At 37.9% G+C, this 20,012-nt stretch overlaps 1 protein-coding gene across 1 annotated transcript in view; it reads left to right on the top strand.

Moving 5' to 3' along the window:
- The window catches only part of VWA8 (von Willebrand factor A domain containing 8), a gene marked incomplete at its 5' end in the record, with an annotated part of 367,871 nt that overhangs the window by 264,624 nt on the left and 83,235 nt on the right, over positions 1–20,012 (top strand). Inside the window, one exon of the mRNA XM_082676017.1 lies at positions 253–457. Coding sequence (XP_082532143.1) covers positions 253–457 — 205 coding nt within the window. The remainder of the gene's footprint in view (positions 1–252; positions 458–20,012) is intronic.

Below are 20,012 nucleotides of genomic sequence, written 5' to 3'. Positions count from 1 at the left end.
ATAGTTAATTTACAATGTTGCGTTAGTTTCAAGTGTAAGCAAAGTGATTCACGTATACATATATATATTCTTTTTCAGATTCTTTTCCATTATAGGTTATTACAAGATATTGAGCATAGTTCCCTGTGCTGTACAGTAGGTCCGTGTTGTTTAACTATGAGAATTCTTTGTAGGAAGTTTAATGAACCTAAATCAGGTTAAACTAACTTCATTACCTGGACTTCACTGGTTGAACACTGATTTCTTTTGCAGATCAGACTCTCTCTCACCATATACCACGTGGCTATCTACTATCTCGGACACAGATGCACTGCTGGCTGAGTGGGGCAAAGGTGGCGTTGTCACTGTTGACATGGGAGGTCGCATCCGGCTTTGGGAAACTGGACTGGAACATCTGCAGCGGTCACTCATGGAATGGAGAAACATGATTGGACAAGAAGGTGACAGACTTATGCAGGTACCATTTGAATTGACCTTACCTCTTAAGGGTACACATTCAGTTATAAATTCATTCATTTAGTCGCAAATGCCACAGTCGTGGAAACTCCCGGCCCAGTGACTCAAATGTAGTTTACTTAAATAGCTAAAATAATTTTGGGACTCATAACAGAAAAAGACAGATCTATCCTTCTAGATAGTTAAAAAGTAAAAATGTGCCTTTTTTGTCTGTCAGTGCTTAAATATATAGGTTCCTCACCTCACAACATGCAAATACAATTATCAACTTTTATTTTTTAACCTTAAGCATTAATCAGTTTCCAGCACCACCTTTGCATCTGTTCTCACTTCTGCCATTGTCGTCAGCATCGCCCCATGCTACCAAGGAAACAGAAATACTGAGCATCTAAAACGCAGCGCATTAGTATAAGGCCAAAACGTTTAGACCAGAGAAGATAAGAAGAATTATGCATCCAATAGAGATGTGTTTTTACCAACCTCCTTATTTCCAGAGAATGGAAGTTTAGCAGTCATAATAAGTAGACCCAACCCCGCACTAGCAAGAAATATGGGAACAGGTCACCACAGAGGGAGGAAGCTCCACAGCTCCAGAAATGGCTCAGTCACCAGCTAATCTAGTTGCTGTCTGGAACTAATGTGAGCAGTGAGGAACGCTGTGTACCCATAAATGCTAAACCGAATTGTAAAAGGATTTATTTTATTTGTAATTTATTTATTTTAACCTTCAGAGGAAAACTTCTTTGTTTACATTTCATTTTTATCCAGCAAAAAAAAAGGTAGGTTCCTGCCAACTGTGTTGCTCTTGTAAAGAACCAGTTAACAAGATAAGAAATTTCTACAAACTACTCCATTGATATCTGATTAATAATTACTATTTTCTGTGGTTATTTTTGTGATATTCCTTACAGGAGAAATATATGTGTGTGTGTGTGTGTGTGTATTTGTAAATGAGTAATACATATTCCTAGATTATAGGAACATCTTGAAAATCGCAAACCAATATAGGCCAGCAGCCCCAAATCCTTTTGAAAGGGTATGAGTATATTAATTTAATTAAGCTAAAACAAATGTATTACTCTAAAATGAACATGTCATTAAGTGGATCTATCACAGTAACAGACTGAATGTTGGTCACTATCCATGACAGTAATTAGAAAATTAATTAACTATGGTTCTGCTTCTTTCATTATTCTGAAGATTAGTTTCTTCTCCCTTTAAATTAAGCTCCTCTTTTCATTACAGTAATTGATGCCTAATAGTAAATACTATTGTGTTTGAATTTCTTATATTTTATTTCAATTTCTCATGTGTTATAACAAGGTTATAACAATTAAGTTTATCTTTCACAACAGAACTTTTAAAAGGAGTGTCACTCATGATTTTGATAACGGGTCTTCACTGGTACAGAAATTAACCCCTATTTGTGTTTTAACCATGTAACTCTCCTCTTCCCAGTGACTTTCCTGCCTCTGTTGTACATCGTTGTATCTCCAGGTTTTAGCATGATTACTGGTACACAGTAGACAGATATGCTTGTTTATACTCATATATACGAAATTGAAGCTTTTTGACAACACATGGATTCTTTTAACTGTCTCAGTTTATCAGTTGTAACTGAATAAGTATTGAATGAATATATATAGTTTCTAAGTTAGAAATGAACAGAAATATAGTATCTGACATCTCAAAAATAATCAAAATACTCTGCTGTATTATACAAGGCAGTATCTGATCCTTCTACAAACCAAACATTTTCTAGGAAATGTGTAACTTTATGTCTCCAGTTCGAAGTGCAGCTATAATAGAAATAACTTATTCAGTAATAAAGTTACATAATTCAGAATTGAATGATAGTTCCATTTGTAAAATTAGAACGTTAGAATGTTATCTAACATTCTCCTTCAATCTCTGATGTTTCTTGATCCATTTTGTTGATATTGAAAATATACACTTACACACATACTCAAACTTTGGAGCAAATTATGAGCATATATCTTTATGTCTAAACAGACAGAATTCATTGTCCACATAATCTGCCATTGTTGTAATTTTTGGTCACATCTCTCGTCTTCCTTCTCACTGCTTGGTAAATAATGAGACGGCATACTTAATTGCTTTTATTTAGACCAGCTTATGTTACTATTTACAAGTAGCTTGTACAACCAAATCTAAGTATGAATCATTCCAGGAGCAATGGTAATAACAAGCAAAAATGTGTCTTTTACAGCTACCTTCCTAATCCATCCCTCAACCTACTCCTCATTTATGGACCCTTTATTCAACATTGGTTTGCTCCTGATCTGGGCTCTTGGAAAATACCTTCCATAGAAGTGCTGAGAAAAGAGAATAGGTTCTCAGTACCATACTTATCACTTGCTGACTGCCAGCAGCTTCCCTGTCAATGGCAGAGTAACCTGATCTCCATCTAGTGGCCAAATGGACTTACTTTACATCATAGAAATTAAAAGGCCTGGTTTACACTCCAGTAGTTTGAGGCAGCCTCAGACCTGCTGTTAGGGGAGGTTTATACAAGCCTCTTCAGCGGTTCCTATTGGTCGTGAGATGATCCTTTAGGTCAACAGTGAAGGCCAGGCAGAAAGTCTGCCATGCCATTCACCACTTATTGACCCCCATCTTTCCCTGATCCCTTTGCCTGGTGTCAAAAGAACTGTTTTATCTTTAGATAAACTGTCAGTTACATGTTTTATCCCTATCCTTTGTGACTTTGCTACATTTCAGCCTTCTTGAGGTATTAGCTTTGAAGCCACTGTTGCTTTGAATTTTTGTTTTTGTTTAATGTATTCATTGATAGTTTTCTTTAATGAGTACAGCTTGCAAGAGAGATTTGTTGTTGTTGATGTTGTTGTTGTTGTTTTTTGGTACGCGGGCCTCTCACTGTTGCGGCCTCTCCCGTTGCGGAGCGCAGGCCCAGCAGCCATGGCTCACGGGCGCAGCAGCTCCGCGGCATGTGGGATCCTCCCGGACCTGGGCACGAACCCGAGTCCCCTGCATCGGCAGGCAGACTCTCAACCACTGCGCCACCAGGGAAGCCCAAGAGAGTATTTTTTGAGCTTCATATAAAATGTGTTCATTAATTTTACATGCTTTGATAGGAACATGTGTTTTTCTTATAGTAAACAACTGTAACAACAAACTCGAAGTATCACTGTAACTGTAGTCTAAGAACCCATTATTAAGAATTCATATTTACTACTTTTAGACTCGGTATTTTCAGAAGCACAGGTTAATTATAAGCAAAATTTTTCTGACTAGGTTTTATAGTGTTCTCTATAAAGCATAGTTTTCATATTTTTATTTAGTTACATTTGGATTCCTCCCAAGAAGGCTACACCACAGTTTTCCTCAGAAATCAAATCATCTTCTCTAAAAAGCTCCTGGTGACTCTTCTTGTGGAAGCAAAAAGGCTAAAAGGTTACAGTTTTCAAACGTTATTATCTAATTACAATAAACTAATCAGAAACTAAATCCTTCATATGTTACTCGTAGAATCTCTTCGAGGCCTTTGAATAATACTTCCTTAACTGTATACTTTAAAACTTGACAGAATCTTTGAAACAATGTGGGACTGGAACTTATTGATCCTTATAATTAAGATAGTGCCTGGTACACAATAGATACGGTAAATATTGAAAATAGAGAGAGGCATAGACAAAAATACATAGAAAAGATAACCAGTTTATACTAAGTACCTCTAATCTTTCAAAGACGATATTCTAGGAATATGAGGAAATGTCATTTGCTGTACTTTGGTAACTAGGCCTAGCCTTTTCTTTAACTACACATCCAACGCTTACGATTTTTTAAGAATGTTAAGGCCCACTTCCAGTTTTGGAAACCACAAGATTATTTAATTGGTACTCTATTAGTAAATTCAGTTTTTGACTCCACAAGCTACATTATCTCCAGATCTTCTGTGAAAGTTTGCAATTCTTTGTTCTTCTTAAGGAGCATAGTTCACTCTTGTACTTCACTCTTAGCTTTGCTCAGCAATTCTGAAAACACTTAACAGTCTGATTAAGTGTCTCATTGTTGTAGAGTGATATACATTTTATAGAACTGTTATATGTACATATATCTTTGGGAATCTTCCTTGGCCCAGAAAGGCAATACTTCTTAAAATTTATGTTTATAATTTCCCACCATATCTCTTAGTGATATATCAGTAGAAGTGGTTTTCATCAAGATGGTCTAGCTATTTGCCTACGTGGTAACACTTGGGCAATGCCTCTAATGATTTTTTCCTTTGTTTATTGCTGTTAGAGAAATCCCAACCATAGAAATTCATTTTGAATCTAGACTTTGAATAAGGTTTTCAGGCTTACCTAATGAAAATGCAAGATCCCCTGGAGAGTGTACTACCCAGTAGTGTGCTGACAGCCCAGCTCTCTGGCAGGTGGGGGGCAGTTTACAATGTTTGCCAGTTTTCAAGATGTAAATACTCCCTCCATGGCTGATTTAAAGCTACCAGAGGTTAACAATCTACTCACAAAGTCTCTGAATATTTAGCAAGCATCTCTCGCAAACTAGTACAATCCGCTTCCAGCATGCCCCTGGCTTGATTAAGCCTTTAACTAACTCCCCAAGGAGAATTATGACAGTTACCAGACTGCACGGTCCTTCAGAAATAAGACAATGGAAATGTGGTTAAGAAGAGAGAAAGGCAAAAGAAAAAAAGAGGTACTGAGAACACAGATAAGATGGTGTCATGATATCTCTGGGAGATGTGGAAGCCTACAGTTGTCCCAGTTACAGATTAGCAATGCTCTTCTTGAACAAAGAATTCAGTTTGAGCAAAGAATTGGAGAGAAGTCTATACTCAAGTGGGATAACACTCATGGGTACATGCATAAGGGCCTCCTTTCTTATAAACTCTTTCAGAAGGAAATTGCCAGTCGATTTTTACATTCCTCCAGAAGTAATGCTCCCATTGGATCACAAATTTGTCAGTAATTGCTAAATGTAACTAAAATTAAATCAGCAACCACCTTCCCAAGACAAGCAAATCAACAAGTTTATGAGTTTAAAGAGGCCATGAGTTTTCATTAAACTTTTGTGCATATCCAACAAAAAAGATAACCATAAAAATTATGAAAATCATGGGTATTAGAGTTTTAAAGTAATATTAAAAATAGAAATATCATTTAGCTTTTACATTTTAGAAAAGGCCTAAACTTAGGTAATTGCTTTTCAAATCATCAACGGCAGAAATATTTCAACTCTTTTCTCTCATGACAGACCTTAAGATCATTATTTTATATACTATATCCTCATTGCATACTGCTTGACAATATAATCAGCAAGTAAAGAAGTAATCTTAGTAATATTTATTTAAAGTATAAGGAAAACAAATTAATTCTGTAATATATCAGTTATAAATTGAGATATCAAATGCAACGAATATGTTGACAGTCAATGGCTCTAGAATTTTTGTGGTTCTAAGCTCATTATGTATATAGTTATGTATAATCAACACATTACAATGGCTATAGAAATAAAACCTTGCTGTTATATTTATAGAGAAAATTGTAATTTTACTTATAAGTGGTATAGCCTATTGTTTAAGAGCATGAAATTTTAAGTGGTCAAACCTAGGTTCAAATCCACGTACCACTTTTTAAGTGATCTTTGGCAAATTACTCATTCTTGCTAATTTTCACTTTCCAGTCGTAATATAAAGACAATGCCATTGTACTTTACAAGTTGTCATAAGAATGAAATGCATTCATACTTGGCACAAAGTATTTAGTAAGCAGATAAAAATTAGAAACTCAGAAGTTAGGTAATATTGGGCTACAGAATTCTTTAACACTTACATGGAAACAAAACCAAATTAAAAGTAAGCAGTGTTACCCAAACACCTAATATTACATCATGACCCAGTGAGTTACATAATTCATCATCTGTCTTAGTGTTGAAAGTGAGCTTTGCTTATAATCCTGTTTAGGAAAAGTTTTGTCAGGCCCAAAAAAGGAATTGAAAAAATGGTCTGGGCCTAAACTTGTCAGCTTGAAGAAAAGCAGGAACTCAATGATAGGACAATTGTCAGCCGAGGATTATAGTGTTATTTAGCCTTATTCAAAAGACAAATGAGAACAGGACCAAAAAACCCACAGTGAAATATGCATCATCTCTAGCCTGAGTCCTGAGAACGGTAAAGAGCAAGCCAAACTTGGAGCTGTCTTTCCTAGTTTTTCTGTATACCGTGTTCTTTTGTCTCTATAACATTCTACAAATGTCTCTCTTTTTATTTTCTGTTTCCTTACAAGGTCAGGCCACAAGTGCCATCTCTAACCTCTCCCTTTTAATAGTTCCACCCATTCTTACATTTATTTATTTAATTAACATTCGTTGATCACCTAGACTCACTAGGATAAAGAAATAAATAAGAGACAGATACAGACCCAGGGAACTTACAGTCAAGGAGCACTATAACCAAATAAACTACGGTGCAGTGTGGTGAAGAAAGTGATGGAAGCGTGATTAAGGGACTGGAGGACAGCAAAGAATACTTAACTCTATCTTTGGAAGTGGTTTTAAGATAAAATAATACCTGAATCTGGTTTTTACGGAAGGGGAAAGGGACTCCTGACAAATCGAATACAGGTTTAGTTTTGCCTCTTACCAAAATCCCAGTAAGAAAACAATAAAGGATCAAAAAAGGTACAAAACCACAAGGACAAAGAGAATTAGAGATGCAACAACACTTTGGAGGATTAAAAAATACATGTGTAGGTGATGACCGAGTTAGTGACTGGAGAGAACTAAAACCCTAAAATTCCTCCGGGGGGGAGACGCAAGCTTTACTCTGTGGAAGCCCATAAAGCATCAGGACTTGAAGACACCATGTTCCAAAGAAGGTTAGAGTACAGGGCAGCACTGAAAATTGGCAGATTAGTTGAAAGCCCCTATAGAGGCCATTTAGAAATACAGATTTTCTCCTCCATCTTATGCAGCTGGTCAGCCAGCTCTCCTCTGCCCTTGCAAGAGACGGGAGCCACAATGGAGATCTGCACAGTTTAAGACAGGAGTGAGACCATATAGCCAACAAGAAGATAAAGTGAAAGTCTCCTTTCCTTATTTAGATCGCATGAAGCTGGCATCCATATTTATATCCCTTAAGCAGGAGATTGGGAAAAATCCTTTCTGGAAACTGACATGCCCAAGAGAAAAGCCTTTCTTTTTTTCACTTTTTTTTTTTAAGGAAAATATTTTTTTATTTGTTTCCTTATCATTTTGAGTCAATATACACAAATAATACAGTCTGTAGGATGAAACAATCATTTTTGAGATACATTAAGTTTATAAGGAGATAAGTAAAAATGTACTAACATACAAAATTACATTAAAATTAGTACATTGCTTATCCATAGGAAAGCTTGTATCCTATCAAGTGATTTTTTTAAAATTTTTATTTGAGTATAGTTGATTTACAATGTTGTGTTAGTTTCAGGTGTACAGCAAAGTGAATCATTTATAAATACACATATATCAGGCTTCCCTGCTGGCGCAGTGGTTGAGAGTCTGCCTGCCGATGCAGGGGACACGGGTTCGTGCCCCGGTCCGGGAAGATCCCACATGCCGCGGAGCGGCTGGGCCCGTGAGCCATGGCCGCTGAGCCTGCATGTCCGGAGCCTGTGCTCCGCAACGGGAGAGGCCACAACAGTGAGAGGCCCATGTACCGCAAAAAAACAAAAACAACAACAAAAAAACCCAAAATAAATACACATATATCCACTCTTTTTTAGATTCTTTTCCCATATAAGCCATTACAGAGTACTGAGTAGAGTTCCCTGTGCTATACAGTAGGTCCTTATTAGTTATCTATATAGTAGTGTGTATATGTCAATCCCAATCTCCCAATTTATTCCTACCTCCCCCTACCCCCAGTAACCATAAGTTTGTTTTCTACATCTGTGACTCTAGAGAAAAGCCTTTCTGATGCTGACATTTGGAAATTTCTCCCTACTAGTCTTACAAGAAGACCCACTTGTTGGCAAGCCCTACTTTATGCAAAAACAAAAAACAAAAATTTCAATCTACTTTTTAATGCCTTATTCTTAAATATTAATGGATAGCCTCTTATATAAAAGATGGAAATCAAAACAAATGAACAGAGAAATAGAGATGATACAGAAAGCAGAAAAGCATTTCACAAAGTGATAATTGATATTCTCAGAGAGGTAAGAGAAAATATTATAAAACAGAAACATAGTGCTATTTTAACATAGTAACCTTCAAAGATTAAGAAAGATCTCTTGGAAATTAAAAAGTAGTAGCAGAAATAAATTAATAAAAGGGATTGGACATTAGGGAACTCTCCCAAAAGACAAAGAAATTGAAAATAGAAGAGAGAAGATAAGTCTTATCTGACTAATAAGAATTCCAGAAAGAGAAGATGAAAGGGCAGGAAATGACCCAAAAAGTAATTTAAGAAAATTTCACTAAACTACAGGACAGATGTTCTATTTAATAACTGGAAAACACACACCCTCACACATACACCCCAAAGTATATTCACTTGAAATTTTAGAACCCTGTGGGTAAAGAGACAAAGCTGAAAACTTCTAAGTTGAGGGAAATGGGAAACAGGTTATATAAAATGTACTATAAATCTTAATAGCATTAGGCTTCTCCACAGCAGCATTGGAAGCTAAAGGGAAAATTATTTCCAACCGAGAATTTTATACCCAGCCAAGCTATTAATCAAATGTGACGGTAGACTAAAAACATTATTAAACATGCAAATCTCAAAAAACTTTCATTCTTTATACAAAAGGAGGGAATAAATCAAGAAAGAAGAAGAAAGGGTGGAAAGAGTGGTCTTAGCCAGGGAAGAGGCAAAGGTAATTCCCAGCATGATCATTAAAGGATGTTCTAGAATAACAGCTGTGCCTGAAAACAACTACTCCAAAGCGAAGTGGGCAAACAGGGTTCCAGAAAGAATAGATGTCTTCAGGGGAAAAAAAGGAGCTGGTAATGTGATAGAATAACTATATTGAGAGAATTTTACAGCTCTGCTGGAGAATTTGGGGAACAATTAGTGAGAGATAAATAAAGTAAAGCTAAGAATTAGTAAAGAGTACATATTAGTGGGAAAAATGAAAAATTATATACAATAATAGTATGTGATAGTATATATAACTATATAGTAATATGTATTATTATAATTAGAAATATATAGTAATATATAGTAACATATATTATTGCATATAGTAATATAGTACCATATAATAGTAATAATAAAGTAAACAATTAATATTGATTTAACTCAAGTTTATGATGGCACTCTATTAGGATGATAAGGGGAGGGAACATGAGTCATGTATGTTCTAGGTAAGATGGGTGAAATAATCCTTACCCTTCATAGTAGGAAGTCAATAGATAATGTCTGAAACTTAAATATAAAGAGAATGTAAGAATATTATTTAGAAATATGAAGGTAAGTAGCAGGAGACATAGTAAGCAGAGTTGAAGTGGCTGGCTACCTTTGGGGAGTGGGATTTGGGGGGTGAAGATGGTGGAGCTCGAGGTTGCTGTTTTTGTTATACATCTTGTACTCTTTGGCTTATTAAACTATTTACATTTATTACTTTGATAAAAATTAAAAATTGGTTTAGAATAATAGCAAGTGGGAATTCACCAGGTAAATAAGAGGAATAAGAGTAGCCATGAAACAAAGATATCATTTAACTCATCTTTGGATCCTAGACACTTTAAAAAATACATATTTTTTAATAGAACTGAAGAAACTGGTTAATTTTCCTTATTTCACTTTGAAATGACTCAAGAGTACTAGTTATGAATAAGATGGAGTAAACACACACTTACCCTGTGTTTTCCACTGAATTCAGCAATAAAATCCGGACAGGATACATTGAGCAACTATTTGAGGTCTCTGAAAAAGAAGTGATAGCACATGGATTGAGGAAAACCAGAATTTGAGCTACCATTGAACTAGATGTGTTTCTCTTTTTCCTCCAGAGTCTCCTGGTCTTGACTCAAGGCCATCTGAAAAGGAAGTGGGTACTCTCAGCAAACTAGAAATAGAAGAGAACTTCTTCAGCCTAACAAAAGGCATCTGCAAAAGCCCTATAGCTAGCAACATATTTAATGGTGAAAGACAGTGCTTACCCCCTAAGATTGGGAATAAGGCAGGAACAACCACACCCATACACCCATCACTCCTTTTCAACGTCAGACTGAAAGTCCTAGCCAGTGCAACAACAAGAAAAATAAGTAAAAGTATACAGATTGGAAAGGAAGAAATAAAACTGTCACTATTTGTAGACAACATAATTGCCTACCTAGAATATCCCACAGAATGTACCAAAAAAAAGCAAATGACGCCCAAAATAAACCAAGTCTTTCAACTAATAAGTGAGTTTAACAAGGTCCAAAATCAATCATATTTCTATATCCTAGCAATTAATAATTAAAAACCAAAATTTTAAAATATTTATACCATTTACAAACAGTTCCACCTAAAAATGAAATACTTAGGTATAAATTTAACACGGCATGCATAGGATATGTATGCTGAATACTACAAAACACTAGTGAAAGAAACCAAAGATTTAAGTAAAAGGAGAGTTCACAGATTAGAATTCTCAGCATAATAAAGATGTCGATTCTCTCCAAATTGATTTGGAGAGTTCCAACCAGAATCCCAGTAGGATTTTTCTTATAGTGATAACAAGCTGACTCTAAAATGTATATGGAACAAAAATACTCAAAACAATTTTTTAAAAGAATAAAGTTAGAGGAATCATACTACACAATTTTAAGGTTTACCATAAAACTACAGTAATCAGGATGGTATGATGTTAGCAAAAGAACAAACACATAAATCAATGGAATGGACTAGAGTATTCAGAAAGTGACCCAGAGACATATGGCCGGTTGATTTTCAACAAAGGTGCGGAAGCAGTTTAATGAAAGGATAACCTTTTCAACAAATGGTGCTGGAACAATTGGACATCCATTGGCAACATGAAAAAAAACTGTTAATTTTATTTTATTTTATTTATTTATTTTTTTTGCGGTACGTGGGCCTCTCACTGTTGTGGCCCCTCCCGTTGCGGAGCACGGGCTCCAGACGCGCAGGCTCAGCGGCCATGGCTCATGGGCGCAGCCGCTCCGCGGCACGTGAGGTCTTCCCAGACCGGGGCACGAACCCGCGTACCCTGCATCGGCAGGCGGACTCTCAACCACTGCGCCACCAGGGAAGCCAAAACTGTTAATTTTAAAAATAAAAATAAAAAAAAATAAAATGACTCAGTGGCTGCCAAACCAGGAATAATAGTAGTTGACTACAGTAAATGGCACCTTCCATGTCATCTTTCATTGTTGCATTAAGTGGAGAATGTAAAGCTAATTCCAAATCCCAAAAACTCCGAAGGTAAAGAAAGCTAATTTGTTTAGAGAGTTTTAAAAAAAAAGTCTTAACCTTTGGTATATTTGGGGGGTAAGAGAATGCTCCAGGGATGTAATTCACAGATGGAGAAACTCAAGCTCAAAGACATTAAGCAAGTTGACCAAGGTCACAGGGGTAAGTGGCAGAGTCAGTGGTTCTGTAATGTGTGCTCTTTAACCACCATGCACTCCGGCCCTGGCAGCTTTATCAACTTCCACCCTTTAGTCAGGTATCCAGGGTGCCCGCCCCCTGCCAAAACCTGAAAATGCCAGTGGCATTAAAACTAGGCATTTGTCTCTGTATAATCCCATCAGATCATGTTGGTTCCCATGGAAGTCAGGAGTCAAGGAATATTATACAGCTCTGTGGCAAACAGTAATAAGAGTCTTTCTTGGGTGCTTTTTAATGTTAATGATAGAAGACAGAATTCTGAGTGATTCTTACACCATTTCTCAAATCCCTGACACTCTTTCTTTTGATAAATAAATAAAATAGGTTAAAATATTGCAAAATTTCCATGTTGTTCAAGTGAACAAGGCAGCAGGATCTGAACTTGGTTTCTAGAAGAGCAAGCCTGGAGAGGGGTAATGACAATCACAGGTGTGGGGTGGGAGGGTATGATTCAATGAGGAGAAGAGTGGATTGACTGGGTATCCATCATCACCACGAAACAACCTTACCATTGTGTAGCAATGATCTCATCAACCTTTCCTTCCCCAGCGCTAATGATTAACTCTGGGGAATCTTTCATCTCTGTTTTAATAATGGGACGTCGGGCTTCCCTGATGGCGCAGTGGTTGAGAGTCCGCCTGCCGATGCAGGGGACACGGGTTCGTGCCCCGGTCCGGGAAGATCCCACATGCCGCGGAGCGGCTGGGCCCGTGAGCCATGGCCGCTGAGCCTGCGCGTCTGGAGCCCGTGCTCCACAACGGGAGAGGCCATAACAGTGAGAGGCCCGCGTACCGCAAAAAAAAAAAAAAATATATATATATATATATATATATATATATATATATATATACACACACATATATATTGAAAAATGGGACGTCGAAAGACAGGACCGACACATAAATACAGCTTATCCTCAAGGATGTAGGTGAATCACTGTGGAATGTTTAGAGGAAAACTGATATCTCTCAAATTTAAGAAGGGTGCTCATCAGTTCCAGTCACCAGTGAAAACAGTAATGCTGTGATTGTGAGAAGGCACAATTCCCAAGTGTTTACCTATCTCAATATCATTTTTAAAAAGTGTTTGTGATAAGATATAGAGAACAAACTAGTGGTTACCAGTGGTGAGGAGGGGCAAGAGAGGGCTGGAGGCGTGAGAGGTACAAACTATGGGGTTTAAGATAGGCTCAAGGATGTATTGTACAACACAGGAACATAGCCAATGTTTTGTAATAACTGTAAATGGAAAGTAATCTTTAAAAATTATATAAAATTAAAAGTTAATAAAATTTTAAAGTGTTTGTGATAAAGCAAAAGAACATCAAAGAAAGCAGAGGTCAGGTGGCACAGAGAAAAATAAAGAAACTCCATCATTCCTTTTTTTTTTTTGCGGTACGCAGGCCTCGCACTGCTGTGGCCTCTCCCGTTGCGGAGCACAGGATCCGGACACGCAGGCTCAGCGGCCATGGCTCACGGGACCAGCCGCTTCGCGGCATGTGGGGTCTTCCCGGACCGGGGCACGAACCCACGTCGCCTGCATTGGCAGGCGGACTCTCAACCACTGCGCCACCAGGGAAGCCCCATCATTCCTTTTGTGACAGATAGGTTATGTTAAATCTGTGATCATTTCATTTGCTAGTACTTTGCTTAACCACGTCAGCTTTTAGAACAGCATTGGTTCAGTGTGCTATCTCATCTAAAAGTTTAAGCACATTGAAAAGCACAAGGCCTGACAGGGGTTAAAATGATTTTCTAGAACTGGTTTCACTTGAACCTCTTAGGATATGCTGTGGGAAGATAGAGATGTGAGAATAGGTCTTCTATATAATTACTGCTCACGGGCTTCCCTGGTGGCGCAGTCGTTGAGAGTCCACCTGCCGATGCAGGGGACACGGGTTCGTGCCCCAGTCCGGGAAGATCCCACATACCGCGGAGCGTCTGGGCCCGTGAGCCATGGCCGCTGAGCCTGCGCATGCGGAGCCTGCGCTCCGCAATGGGAGAGGCCACAACAGTGAGAGGCCCGCGTACCGCAAAAAAAAAAAAAAAATTACTGCTCACTTTCCAGGCAGAGCACAGCCCTTATATTTCCTCCATGATTGCCTCATAACTAAACCATCAATGTTCTCTGCTTCCATTAAAAAAAAACACTGAAAGCACTGGATCCCAGAGAGAAGAGTGTACTATTGCTAGGGTGGGAGTGCGAAGCCCACAAGCTGCAGGGCAGAGCAGAAGCCTGGCTGGGACACAAAAGCTAGAGGAAATGGACCAGCTGGTCTGTCGCAGACAAGGCTGGCATTTTATTCACTTAGAAGTTGCTTTTTTTTTTACAAACTGCTGTGTTTGCATGATTTTATTTAACCTGTCGAGTATCGATCCTATTTCAGCCATGTTTGTATACCCACAAAATAACTGTCACTGCCTTTTTTAGTGAATTGATTTACCAGTAATTGTCTGCATGTGAATAAAGTGAAAACTTTTAAGTGTAATCTCAATCTGTACTAATGAAGAGCCTTCCAGCGTTCCCAAATTTCAAGCAGCAGTTGATACCTATAGATCCAAATATAATTACATATTTGTCATCATAAATACCTTTTTCGTTGGGGAAGTTTTCCTGTCATGTCATTATGTCTACAGTCTAATGGTTCTATTAGTTGAATCTCAGTTCCTTAAGAACTCTGTCTTCCTGCTCCCGTATTTCTAGTTGATTCTCACATAACAACAGTGTTTATACTCTAGACCTGGCTTTAGGAAAGTCAACAAACCATAATTTCCTAGAGAGATGATGGTGATCCAAGCTGGAGAGTTTCTTTGTGGCATTGGCAGGTTGTCATCTATTGAATTAAGGAAGTTACGGACCAGCAATAGATATTTGAGTCACTTGACAATCAGCCAGCCAAGTGTTCCCGTGGAGCATTACTCTGTAGCACCAGCATAGGCCCTGTGGAGGGTCAGAGAATACTGAAGTATGAAGCATGGTTTTTACCTTCAGGAAGTTTATATTATATAACTAGGGAGGTCAGACTGATAGTCATGAAACAGCAGCCAGTGGTACAAAAGACTGTGTAGTTGAATGTTAACTTGTGGAGTTTGAGCCCTGTGCTGTAGTAGTTCAGAGGAGAGGCACCAATGCAGATGAAATTCATAAGCAGAGGAAATGGGGCTTTGGTTGAACTTTTCTTCTATTTATGTATTTGGATAGTTGAAAAGGAGAGGAAAGGGCATTCCAGACAATCCAAAAAAAAAAAATGACCACAGGCACAGATACGAATGAGCACCGTGTGTTTCCTTAATAAGAGGAAGAATTGTGCCGTAGGCTCGGATCACCGCAAATCCCTGAGTGACGTGGACACAGATACCAGAGGAACAGTGAGCAAACATCACGGCCGATTTGATGCAAGCACAAAGCCCAGAGGGCAGATCCAGATTCAACAACAACTATCCCAAGAAAACAGGGGAGTGTACACCAGACCAGAGGCAGGAGTACGAGCTGGGTCTGGGACCACCAGAAACGTACAGGCTGGGAGATTTTCAGAAGAGAGTGTGCGATTTACTTTCAGCACAGCCTTGCTGGCGTGGGACTTTTTAAAAGCAGTTGAAAGAAAGCTCACCTTCTTGGCAACCCTTGGTCTGTCTTAAGCGTATCTGTAGCATATTGTAAGACAAGCTTAAGGGAAACAAATGGTGTTTGGGGGGGAGTAATGCAATAAGGAGTCACCTGAATAGGAGGAAGCAGGCCGTGTGAAGGCCCAGTGAGATTTTTTAGGTTCCCTGTGCCCAGGAGCTGCTGAAGGTCATTGAATAAGGAAAGTGTATGGAGTAGTGAAGGATGTATTAGGAGGATGGACTTGGTAGTGATGTGAGGTCTGGAAAAGAGCCCTGAGTGGAGCAGCCAACCGGGAGGCTGAGGTATGGCCAGATGTGAGCCGATGGCGAAAGGCCAAATAGGGACCTGGATGTAGGCGTTCTGCATGTCTCTAGTGTGGGTGTCTGGCAGACCATTGAAGGAGTCAGGAGAGCAGAGAGGAGAGAGGGTTAGGGCATTTTAAGTGTGCTGAGTTTGAAGTAATGGTGAGATATTCCATTGACATTGCACAGTCAGTAATTGGAAAATAACAATTGGACTCGAACTTCAAGCTAGCAAGAGTTCCAGTGATCCTTAGCATGGACGTTTTCACTGAAACCATGAAAATGGTTAGCTGCTAAGGAGAGTAGAGAGATCAAGCAAAATGATCAGGACAAATAAGCTATTGAGAAATACGTAGAGTCAGATGTTCCTGAAAGCATATTCTCAGAACCCTTTTTAGTCAGGAATCCGTGTCCACACTGTTGGAAAATACTGTATAACCTAGAAGACGCTTAGAGGTGAAGTTACAATTAGTAAATATCTGGCTTTGAGAAGTCCCAGTAAAGAAACCTCTTTAATTTGTTTAACCCAATAGTCCCTAAATGTGTTCAAAATCTTTTTAATACTTTAGCAAGTTGCGGGTCTCTGTATTCCTGGTTTTCTTTGCTCCAGTTCACCATGGACCCTCTATAGTAGGTCTCTTAGGACAAGAGCCTTATGCTAATTCTAATCCTGACTCATGATACAGCCTTGTTGCATGGCATTTATGACTAAAGAGAATATATTTGGAAGGATAGGGTTAAGTTGACAGTTAAAAGAATAGTTTCCCTGCATACCTTTGAAGAGAGGACCTATTATTTCATGTGATTCCATATTCATTATGGAAAAAGAAAAGGTACGGAAAGTGACAAAAATTCAGCTCACACTAACTTAAACTACAAAAGGGGGTTTATTGGCTTATATAACCAGGAAGTCCCCAGGCTTTAGGCACAGCTCAAACCAAAGGCTCAACATGTGTCACGGGACACAGACTCTGTCCTCTTCTTTATGCTTTTTCTGAGGTGGCTTTATTCTTACAGTCTTTCTCCATCTGGCGGCAAAGATGGCCCTGGTAGCATTAGGTTCTGCATGGTTCTCATAGCTGGTAATCCCAACCAAAAGGGAGTGTCTTTGCCAGTAATTTCATCAGAAGTCCTCAGAAGTGCTCCAGCTGGTCTTTGAGATCTCATGCCCATCTCTGAACCGATCACTGTGACCAAAATGATGGGATACTCTTAAGTGGTCAGACCTAGGTCATGTCTCCACTTCTAGAGTTTGGGATGAGAGAGAACTGTATCAGTCCCATCTGAACCACGTGTTAGGAATAAAGGAAATACCCCAGGAGAAATACTGACTAAGCAAAAAACATGACCGTGTGTTTTGGTTTTTTTTTTTGTAATTTTGACGGCTCCCTTCCAAGTGACAGCTGATGACCTTCCAGTTTAGTGTTTCCTGGAGGCCAAGACTATTGTCAGGTTTATTTTGTTTTGCACTCGGGATGACATTCATGAAACATGACCCTTATCAAATGCAAAATGATGATAATTAGGCCAGTGATGATTATATAGCATCCATTAAATTTATCTTCTGTTTAATTCCTAGACTGAATACCTCAAAAGTATGTGCTTGGTTTTCTAAGTACATGTAGGGCAGAAATAAATATTCTAGTTACAGTTTTCTTATGAGATTTTCCAGTTGCCAGGGTTGTGAATGAAATTGTCAAGTCTTTCTTGACAGTGCTCTGATGATATTCCAGTGGGTTTCCCCCCCCCCATGAAAAGAATTCACTAACATTGAATAATTTTCATTATTTTTTCCTTTTATATACATCTGTTGTAAATACTATTAAAGCCCTATATTTCACATTGCTGGTATGGGTTGAATAATCCTTTCCGTAAAGAACAACGACATCTATAGAGCTCTAGTAGGGAAATCTAAAACTTAAATATGTTTTGTGCCAGCTGAAGGGAAAAATGCTGCATTTGATTGGGAGTCATCATGACCTCAACCACTCTGCCATCATATTTACATAAGAGTCATTGCCCAGAAGGAGAAAACCGTGACGTAATGTCAGAAACAAATTCATGTGTTCTGAGTCTGATTTGAGTTAACCCATAGAACCCCCAACAAATACATAAGGCTATTTCACAGCAATAAATAATAGCTATTATTGTTACTCTGGCTCTCTTAATACTAAAATGTGATTTTTTTCCTATCCTGTAGTCCATAATTACTTAGAAGTGTAAAAATAGGCTGCATGTCTCTCTGGTAAGGAGAAGCTTCTGACTGCTCTCTGGAGTAAATAGCAACAGACCTGATGATTCTGAATATAACTCTTCCTCTCACCGAAACTCAGGTTGAGAAATATTTAGATAGATTTATAGACAGACATATATTTATATTTACTTATTTCTATCTTTATATTATTTTATTTTATATTTACTATTTATATATTATATGAATATGTTATATATTACATTAATTATAAATTATATTTATAAATAAAACCACCTCTGAGTTTTTCACTCTATCTTCTAATCTTTGGTGAGTTTGACAGGAGCATATGTTCACCAAAGGCAGCTGATAATAAAAACAACAGAAAGAAAAAGCACTCCCCCTCAGAGCCTTAAATCCAAGCTCTATTTATAATTTCTTTTCTCAGGTATAGACAAATAATTTACCCTTTTGTTTTTCTTCACCAAATCTAATTACATCTTTTAAAACTGTTTGCTTATTTTACCTTTCTCTCTCTACATCTTTTTCCATGAACCACTTTAAAGTAAGTTGTAAACACGATTTCCTGTTACCTCCAAACACTTCGATGAGTATTTCCTCAAAACAAAAGCACTCTCCTACGTAACCACAATACAGACCTTAAAATCAGGAAGTTAACGTTGATACTACATTAATGTCTAAAACGTATACAAATTTCAAATAAAGATGTTTAAAAAAATAAAGCTCTTTTAGAAGATGAAGGAAGGGAAAATGCCTCCTAATATGCTTTATTGAGGTCAGAATAAGCTAGTTTCCAAAATCTGACAAAGGTACTACAAGAACAGAAAATAACAAAGTAGTGTTCTTCATGAATACAGACCAAAAATAAAATAAAACTTATACAAATTCCAAATGTCCCAATAACATCCTTTGTAGCAAAAGGAAACAATCCAGATCATGTGTTACAATTCAGTTAACACATCTCTGTTATCTTTCAGTCCAAAACAGGTCCTCATCTTTCTTTGACTTTCATGACCTTGACATTTTTGAAACATATAGGCCAGTTATTTTGTAGAACATCCCTGGGTTTGGGCTTATCTGCTTCAGTTTATGCATCTTTGGTTGGAATATCCCAGAAATGATGCTGTGTTTTTCTCAATGTGTCCTATTAGATGACACACAGGATGTCAATTTGTCCCATTACTGGTGATGTTAACTTTAAACATTTGGTCAAGGTATTATCTCCGCTGTATTTCTCCACTGTGAAGTTACTGTTTCTCCCCTTTATGATTAATGCATGTGTCTCATGAGCAAACATTTCAAGACTAGGCAAATATTTTGTTTCTCATCAAACTTTCATCCATTAACTTTATCATCCATTGGTGATTCTTGCTCGAATCAATTATTACTACTATGGTTGCCAAGTGGTGATTTCATCTGATTCTGTCATTCCTTCTGCATTTATTGCTGGCATTCTGAGCTAAGGAAGTGCTCTCCCTTCTCCCTTTGTTCGTTTGTTTTTTATTAGTCTGGCTTCGTGGATTTCTGTCTTACTTAATAGCTTATAGTCTATTGCCATTCTTATTTATTTTAACGCTCAAATTGTTCTAGACTTATCCATTGGGAACCCCTTCAAGCCAGTTCCCTTGTCCTTTTGATATGCCTCAATCATTGTTTTGAGTACGTCCTTATTTTGTAGCACAAAAAGTAAATCCAATTGCCTTTGTCACTGATTTTCTGTACTGGGACAAATACTGTTTCTTTGAGCAGTTTTGGGGGGCGCTGCCTGTTCATTTAGGTCAACCTGTTAATACAAAAGAAGCATTCTAACCTACTTCTGTTTAACCAA

The sequence above is a fragment of the Grampus griseus genome, assembly GCF_964374135.1.
Source record: "Grampus griseus genome assembly, chromosome: 18".
NCBI classification, from domain to species: domain Eukaryota; kingdom Metazoa; phylum Chordata; class Mammalia; order Artiodactyla; family Delphinidae; genus Grampus; species Grampus griseus.
The sequence above is the reverse complement of the archived record's forward strand: the minus strand, read 5'-3'. Positions and strand labels throughout refer to the sequence as shown.